Source organism: Paramisgurnus dabryanus, chromosome 21 (assembly GCF_030506205.2).
Source record: "Paramisgurnus dabryanus chromosome 21, PD_genome_1.1, whole genome shotgun sequence".
NCBI classification, from domain to species: domain Eukaryota; kingdom Metazoa; phylum Chordata; class Actinopteri; order Cypriniformes; family Cobitidae; genus Paramisgurnus; species Paramisgurnus dabryanus.
This window is the reverse complement of record NC_133357.1, coordinates 9,063,325-9,071,897: the sequence shown is the minus strand read 5'-3', so window position 1 is coordinate 9,071,897 and position 8,573 is coordinate 9,063,325. Positions and strand designations below refer to the sequence as shown.

The window sequence follows — 8,573 nt, the reverse complement described above, 5'->3', positions numbered from 1 at the left end:
AAAGTTAAATCTTAATTATTTATCAACATTATTCATGCACTGTTTTATTCCTGTTGTAATTTCACAAATCTATATTTTATTTTATTAGGTTTAACTTTTTAATTTTAATTTAATTTAGTTGAGTCAGTTGATAAACCGTGTCATAAAATAGTAAACCCAAATGTTTGTAAACTCAAAACTAACTCTGTTACTGAGATTTTAAACTCATTGGAGCAATGACACAGAGAAAAACCTTTATTTAATATCCAACAAAAAAAGCCCATCAAATAAAATAAATAAAATTGACCAAAGGACTCCATGATGCACTGTAGCGCTGCTGGATATGTATATGTCGGGTATACAAATGCAGATGTATAAAACAGAATGCCAACCCATGGAAAGCCTACAGCTACATATCGTGCACTTCCATATCGATAGGACAGAAAGAGTTTGCTTGTGTTAGTCGGGTAACTATAAACACTTCAGCTCTTAGGCCATCTTCATGTTCTTCACTGGTCAGTGAAGCTGACCTGAGACCTGTTGCCAATACACCTGGCTCATGTCAGAAAGAAACGAAATGAAGGTGGATGGTGTTTCAGGGTCAGAAGTGTGTACTGGAGTGAGAGGCTGTGAGCGGAGAGTTTCTGGCCCGGTGGTGCAGCTCATCCGTGGAGCCCACCGTTAACTGCAGCAGGGCGAGGACACTGGCACGGTAGCGGGCGGACATGATGTTATACAGCAGTGGATTCACAGCAGCACTCACATAAAACAACACCAAAGATACCAGATTAAAATACTGACTGATATAATAGAGTTTATCACTGGAGTCCGACACTGAAAACAGCGTACGACTCACATGAAACGGCAGCCAACACAAGATGAAAACCAGCACGATAACCACTGCAGAGAGAGAGGGAGAGAGAGAGAGAGTTGAATAAAAATTTTTTTTAGCTGTAACAATTTAACATTTGTAAACATAAACTAATAATAAACAATACTTTATAATGTAAATAAATGATAGCCTATTATAATTTCATTTGTGAAATGATGACACACACAACTTAAAGCTGCAAACCATAACTGATGTTGTTAATAATAAACAAAACTTGAAAAACTCTTAAAAAAGTTTTTGAGTACAAAATAATCAGTGCTCAAAATGATTAACAACAGTAAGCTTATAATCATGATTTATCATTTAAGCTGTCGGGTCAGATTTTTCAGAGTTCAGGGTTCCCACACCTTAGTTAACTTCAAATTCAAGGAGCTTTCAAGGACTTTCCAGGTCCAATACCCTTAAATTTAAGCACTAAATGTGGGGACACATTTCAAGTGAGAGCAAGGTTACATCGTGTTACCTTTTAAGATACATTGTTACAGTTCCCTTTGGAGGGAACTAGCGCTGCGTCACTGCGCCTCCAGGGGTAAGTGCGTCTGAATGTGTATATCAAATTCAACCAATGGTGAGGCTTAACGACAAAGACAGGGTGACGCGGGAGCCAGGAAGTATATCGCTATCTGAAATATTGCCAAAGACGGCGTTACAGGGATGCAGAAAGTATGGCAAGGGAGACGCAGCGTCTCGTTCCCTTCTCAGGGAACAACAGTTACATACGTAACCCGAGACGTTTTCATGTGTCAAACACAACTATGCAAAAAAGCATTTTGGTATGAATCAACATTTGCATACAGAAGATATAAGCATTTAAAGCAAACAGTTTAGCACGTGTGATATTATCCTACACTACACAGGGAATAATATGGATTTTTTTCCAATAGATTCAAGCACTTTCAATGACCTGTATCTATGTATGTACATTTTCAAAAACGTCCCAGGGCCTTGAATATTTATCCCTAGATTCACAAACTTTTAAGGACTCGTGGGAACCCTGTGAGTTTAAAGTTTTTTACATCCGGTTCAGAAAAGAAAATGAAGTGTGTGTGCGCACTGCAGATGAAGAGTATTAAACCTATTCTAGATGGCAGCGTTTCATCTGTAACGTTTTAAATCATGTAAATATGTCGACTTTTTATATCTTTACATCTGTTATTAAAATGGTGAACGCCTTCAGTAAAAAGTGAATGTGACAGAGCTCAAGAGTTTATATCTGCAGGACTTTTCAACATCTGAGGAGATTAAAAACTGGAGCAGTGTTTAGACGTCAATCAGTAACATGATTTATTATGAAACATTTATGTTTTCCATTTGTCAGATCAAACGCTGCAGATGTATTACTTGTTAAGATAAAAGAAATTCAGATATATATTACATTTAGGATGTACTTCTAATGGTCACATGAATTAATAATGACAGATCTGATCTGATACTGATGATCGCAGTCATCAAATTCATCTGCACAGAGTAGCATACACACATATTCAATTCAATTCAATTGTATTTATTTAGCGCTTTTCACAATTGTTAAAAATCTTGAAGCATAGACAGCAGAATACAGCGGTTAAGATTAACCATACTAGCATAGCGAGCGTAGTAAAAATGTAACCTATGTAAGAGGGTGCTAAGTTAAGCCAATGTCAGCAGACTCCCTAGGGGATGAAAAAACTCCTAGGAGAAAAACCCTGTGGGAGAAAAGTCCTAGGACGACTACAGAAAATGACCCCGCAAATCACTCCAATTCAATACTTCAAACAGAGCTGGCGATAGAGAGGCAAACGTTACAGACTGCAGCTTTAAATGAAACACATTCTGTCTTTTTATATAACCTCACCCCCCATTCCAAACTATTATGTTGTTATTCTTTATGTGAACACAAAAAAGTCAAGTATTATAAGTAAAATAAGTGACCGAATTTTCATTTTATGTCCAAACTCTCACACATTACCCATAATTCCTTGTGCTCACCCATCATGCGCAGAGTCTGGCGGTGCGTTTTGTCACGGTGGACATGCGCACGCATGTGCAGGCGGCGAGCGATCAGACCGTAGAGGAGGGTCAGAACGGTGAGAGGACAGATGAAATAGAGATTAGAGAGCCACAGCATGGCTTTCAGAAGGCCGGACGTCTGGGCGTACTGTGTGCAGCGACATTCGCTGACTCCGTCTTCTAAACGCTCCACCCCCACCAGCGCCAACACGGGTCCTGCGCTAAGCATGGCCACGCCCCACAGTCCAGCGATCAGCATGCGGACACGCCCCCTGGTGACGAGCAAGCGCGCACGGAGAGGAAAGCAAACGGCCAGGTATCGCTCCGCCCCCAGCGCGGTCATGTGCAGGATGGACGAGAAGGTGCAACATTCTCCAACGAACACCGAGAGTTTACACACCGCATCTCCCAGCAGCCACGGACGATAGTGCCACAGCTGCAAATACAAGACACGCCTTGAAAATACAGACAGACACTAAAGATCAGATGCACGTCACAGATGCTTCCTTGATGTTATTTATGATATCTTGTATGAATCGAAGCCTCGTATGAGCGAATGAAACACTGATAGTGTAAAAGAAAATAAGAAACTGCGTGAACCTTACCTTATACAGATCCAGAGGCATCAACACCAAAATGAGAACATCAGACACGGCCATACTGCTCAGGTACAGGTAGGTGGTGCTTCTCATTTGTGGGCGGAGCCACACCACCAGAATCGTCAGCGCGTTTCCCAGCAGGCCGAGCAGCAGCAGCGGAACGCACAGCGTTGTGATGACCACCAGCTCTGTGTGGTTAAAGAGCGACTGGACTTCCCAGTCTTCCCAATCAGACAAGTTTCCACAGTTTACACACCAACCAGATCCAGAACCTTCCAACACATCCATCTCACTCAGACTGAGCTCAAAACAGACAGAGTATCTTCATCATCATCATCATCTTCATCAGTTCAGTGTGTCAGTGCGGTTGCAGAGAAACTCTCAGGACGATTACTGAACCTGGGTTTAAGGACAGTGGACTCTCTCTCTCTCTCTCTCTCTCACTGTTCCCAATAACGCTCACCCCTGAAGATCAGTGACATCTCAGAGAGAAGAGGAACAGATCGAATTCACTTAATCACACCCGGTTTATAAACATCCAGAGCCGGTGACAGGAAGACTCTGCCGTCTCCACATGATACACACTCGCAGAAGACATCAACTCCCCTTTATTTAAAGTGAAAATCCACTCAATGCCTGTTAAACACCATTATTACAGATTAACCATGAGGTAAAAGTAACTAAACTGTAGTAAAATCATGGGTAATTTTTGTAAGGGCAGACATAAAAGATTTTGACTGAGATTTCTTTATCAGTATTTATAATAAGTAAACATAGTTAGTTAAGTCTCTGTCTTTCACAAAACATTTCTTTACAAACATTATGTGTTTTGGTTCATTTATTCAATGCCAACATTTATTCACATTAAATAACATTAAATAACACAAATACACACTAAACCTTACAAGACGACAAACAAATCAATTCCACCTCATCTTCTGCAAATGTAAGTTCATGATTCCCAGAGTTTGTGCAGATGATGTAGGTGAAAGGTGGTGTTGGTGGGTCTCGGAGTAGGATGCGGGCGGGGTAAAGAGACGTGGTCGCCTGGCAACAGTGGGGTCTCTCTGAGCATCTTGTCAGCACTGTAGAATGGCAGTAGATCTGGCGCCTCCAGTGGCTGTGAAGAGAACTGCACAAAAACACACAAAAGATCTGAAAAACCTGTTTTAAATAAAATACTTGCTTACTAAATAAACACCTTGGGTGTGGGCTGTACACTGCATACTAACTTTAACAGAATGCATTATGAGAATACTTAAATATTTTTATTTACACATTTCATTGAAGCGCATCATTGACCTGTGGCCCAGAGAAATCCATTCAGTCAGTCACGCACAGAGGACAATTGATTGTCGGTCAATGTACACATGCAAGTGGAAGTCTTCAACCGTTGTGCTGTGTTTTTAAGATTTGTGTCAAGCGTAAAATATCTCAATTTCTCCAGATGTGTCTTGGGGACGCCACGGTGTGTTCGATTTTATAACGTCTGTGATGCCTGTTCTTAGAAATTTAATTTCCTCCATAGTAAAAAATACCCTTATTTTATCATTTACATACAAGTGTGGACAACATTAATTTCATAATCCCAAAGCTCAATTCGCATTAACATGTAATCAAATATGAAGCATATATTTGGTGTGCTGTCCGAGGGGACGACGGTGAGCTCAAAATATCACCCTCAACCCAGAGTACTGTAAACAATATCATTATAATTACATTAATATTACTGTCAGAAAAATTTAAAAACCGACCTTATTGGTCTGGGAGCTGGTGGGCGGGGCCAGTGCCGGCCTATCCCGTAATGCCTGGCTGACGAGCTGCTCGTGTGATAGGCTGACGCTGACTAAAGCCCGGTACAGGTGCTGAGAGCGAGGAAAGTTTAGTCCTATAGGAAATGAAGGAAGAGTGAATAACTAAAATGATGTTGGCAGTAAGATGTGTGTGCTGCTGGATGTCTGACCTTCTGTTGCTCTGGTGCTGATGTGACTCTTTATGAGGGTGGAGCTTTGTAATTTCTCTTTAACCGCTTTCTCGCGATCAAACACCAGCTCCTCCATTTCATGAAGCCCCGCCCTCAGTGCCAGGGTTGTGTTTAGTTCCGCCCCCTCCATCAGCTGTCCATCACATGTTACAGACTCTCCACCCATTAGACGACTTTGCGCTGTGCCAGCTTCATTACCTAAAAACAAACAGATGCAGACTTGTGTTGACCAATACATGTGAAACAAATGAATCATTTCTAGATCAAATGGGGTTTTAATGGAGCTACTACGGCTCTCGGTTTTTAAAGGTGCTGTAGAATGTTAAACTATATTTACTGAGGCATAGATGAATCATAACAGTACTGTACATGGTAATGACATATTGTTTCCTCCTTCTTATGTAAACCTCAAAAGACCGTTGGAAAACAGACCAATCTCAATACAGTCATGATGTACACCACAACATGCTAGTTAAAGCTATATGCTAATTAATTCCATATGCTAGCGTTTAGGCTCAAGTTCTACTATTGACATTACAGTTACGTTTTGCAGGTCCATACTGATCTGATACAGACTCAAACATAAGATCTGTTTACATACACACAAAGCTACTGAAGGAGCTGCTCTGAGAAACAGCCAATCAGAGCAGAGCTCAACATTATTATTCATGACTCTTTCAAATAAGGTAATAATAGACCATTTTATTATAAAGGCAAATCCTAGGGTTGTAAATGCACATGTAAAACTGACTCTGGATCATTTTTGCACTAAATAAAGACACAAACCTTCTCTGTAGATATCAGAGAATAATTAAACAGATTATTACAATGCATTCTTTAGCACCTTTTAAAGAGATAAACCTGAAGATCAGTTCGCTCTTTATTTTCTGTCTGATTAAATGATATGACAACTGTGATCAGTCTACCGTTATTCTCTTTGTTTTGAGGTTTTCCAGATGCTGATTGGTTGTTTCTGGGTTCTGGGATCACCGCGAGGACCACTGGATCAGACTCGCGCTGGGGATTCACATTGAAACGCACCTGGAACACACAAACAAACACATTGAGTTCTTATAATACATGGAGAGCAGTATCATATATATGATGTTTCTTCCCAGGATCAAACCTGTCGATGGCGTCGGTCAGCAGGTCGCTCTGGGGTGAGAGAGACAGACAGGTCCAGATCAGGACAGATCAGTTCTGTGGTCTGGACTGGGGTAACTGGTAATGGTTCTGGAGGAATCTGAACACAAGGTTCCCCTGATAGTGACATCACTCTGTCAATCAATCAATGACAGACAGACATCATTCATGTGTACCGTTGATTTATAATAATCATAACAGAGCAGTAAGTTTCATCATACAGAAAATAAAATGTCTTTTAAATGATTTAGGTGAAATGCGAAGATGTTCCTAACATAACTACTTCATCTCAAAACATGATGTAAAAGTAAAAGACACATACTGCATAAGATAAAACCTTACACACAGACAAACAAACTCTCTGATGCACAAACTTCAGAACAAATGTTGTTAAAAACCAATTCGGTGGAGTTATTTCACTAATGTGGCATAAATGTGATACAACGACAGCAAATCTTCAAATAAAAGAATAAATAAAGCTGGATAACTGACCCTTCACTTCAGATCCTCGCTAATAGTAGAAACCCCAAAACAGAAACGCTTCCTGACGATAAAATAAGCGAGAAAGTAAACTTTAAATAGATCCAAAAAGGAATTTTAAACTCCCTCCACTGTTGCCGCGCACAGAAACTTTTCCGGGTAGGAGGTGACGTCATGGCGCGTGCGCAGCGAAAACTTGGGCAGGAATCAGTGAACGCGGCTCAAACTTGACAGATTTTTTTGAATGGAGATGAAGATGAAAAGGTAAATGTTTTATTTACTTAATTTCCAAACGAACGCAGCGCAATAAATCTATATAATCACAAAAAAATAACAGCTGTTAAATGTCGACTTTCCGTTTGGCCAAGCTGCAGCCAATGAAAATGCGTCTCTGTCAGTGCGCGTCCCCGCCCACAGAACAGAAGCTATCGCGAGGGAAGATCACCTCTCAGGTAAATTAACTCGCAATTTCAACCGTTATTTCAAAAGTGAACAGAAAAAATCTTAAGAGAACATGTTACATTTACACATGGATGACGCTGTAAAATGTGTTTTTTAATATGCGATTTCTTATTATAATCACGGTTTACTCGTGTTTTATTTGACTTGTATGCCTTGGTCAGTCTGGTGACTCTGTTAAATGTGCTCTATAAATAAGAGAACTAGATTAAGCTGTGTTAACGATCCTGGTTAATGTAAACCTGGACTGTGCTCCCGTACCTTAAAATTAGTGCCCTATTTGAGGGGACAGCCATTTTGTGGTCGTTTTCGAAACTATAGTGGACATTATCGAGTGAATTTATTTAATCTCATAATGCAAACCGATGAGCGTTCAACCGATGGAACGTCACTGTCAGACGCGCGCCAAATAAACTCCCGCCTTTCTACGTAAGATGGCGCTCTCAGCTCTTCCGCCGCTTTCAACTTGAAGTGGACTGACTATCTAAACAAAATATTGTAGGGAATTAGGTTATATGTGACTGTTTAATGTGGTGGTGCACATTTCCACAAAAGTAGAAACATACAGGCACAAAAGGCGACACATGCTGGTCAAAACTGTAAAGTGTCATTACGAATCACCATCAAGAAGTGTCTGTGTATAATGTTTTGCTTAATTAATTGTAGACCTCTATGAATTTCAACACAAAAGAAGATATTTTGATCAATGATGGTAGCAGACAGGTGATGGTACCCATTGAATTTCATTGTATTTGTTTTTCCTACGATGGACGTCAGTGGTTACAATTAGCTGTGTGCTGCTTTCCATCTTTTATCAAAATAGAAAAGTATTTGATGTTGACTATGCAAGCTTACAGAATCGATGTTGGTTTTAGTTTGTTACACGTAAGATTAACATGAAGGATAAGATATAACATTTAATTTACCCTTAGTGTGGGAGTCATAAGTGTTTTGTTTTAGACAGATATTAAAGGTAATTGTTCAATTAAAGAACTTTGTTAAAAGTACCTGCTGTAAATTAACAAATTATTAATAAACCTACCTTATG

The 8,573-nt window shown here is 40.0% G+C and overlaps 2 protein-coding genes across 2 annotated transcripts; both read right to left on the bottom strand.

Annotated features, from left to right (window-relative positions):
• Positions 1-214: 214 nt before the first annotated feature.
• On the bottom strand, positions 215-4,140 carry LOC135765040 (growth hormone secretagogue receptor type 1). The gene is made up of 3 exons (XM_065275728.2): positions 3,466-4,140; positions 2,840-3,296; positions 215-879 (listed from the first exon to the last, which is right to left on the bottom strand). Exons 1-3 carry the CDS (start codon positions 3,745-3,747, stop codon positions 581-583), a joined length of 1,038 nt encoding a protein of 345 aa, XP_065131800.1. The 5' UTR covers positions 3,748-4,140; the 3' UTR covers positions 215-580.
• A 160-nt stretch (positions 4,141-4,300) lies between these two features.
• ppp1r35 (protein phosphatase 1, regulatory subunit 35) lies at positions 4,301-7,594 on the bottom strand. The gene is made up of 6 exons (XM_065275734.2): positions 7,079-7,594; positions 6,570-6,720; positions 6,370-6,484; positions 5,423-5,641; positions 5,214-5,347; positions 4,301-4,591 (listed from the first exon to the last, which is right to left on the bottom strand). The coding sequence occupies exons 2-6, from the start codon at positions 6,714-6,716 to the stop codon at positions 4,412-4,414; spliced, it is 795 nt and encodes a 264-aa protein (XP_065131806.1). The 5' UTR covers positions 6,717-6,720; positions 7,079-7,594; the 3' UTR covers positions 4,301-4,411.
• Positions 7,595-8,573: the final 979 nt, after the last annotated feature.

Coding starts and splice junctions, on each gene's coding strand:
- LOC135765040 (XM_065275728.2), bottom strand. CDS start 3,747: ATGGATGTGTTGGAAGGTTCTGGATCTGGTTGGTGTGTAAACTGTGGA. Junction 3,297..3,465: donor TGCCTCTGGATCTGTATAAG/GTAAGGTTCACG, acceptor TTGTATTTGCAG/CTGTGGCACTATCGTCCGTG. Junction 880..2,839: donor CCAGACTCTGCGCATGATGG/GTGAGCACAAGG, acceptor CTCTCTCTGCAG/TGGTTATCGTGCTGGTTTTC.
- ppp1r35 (XM_065275734.2), bottom strand. CDS start 6,716: ATGTCACTATCAGGGGAACCTTGTGTTCAGATTCCTCCAGAACCATTA. Junction 6,485..6,569: donor CTGACCGACGCCATCGACAG/GTTTGATCCTGG, acceptor TGTGTGTTCCAG/GTGCGTTTCAATGTGAATCC. Junction 4,592..5,213: donor CCAGCTCCCAGACCAATAAG/GTCGGTTTTTAA, acceptor GTTTTTGTGCAG/TTCTCTTCACAGCCACTGGA.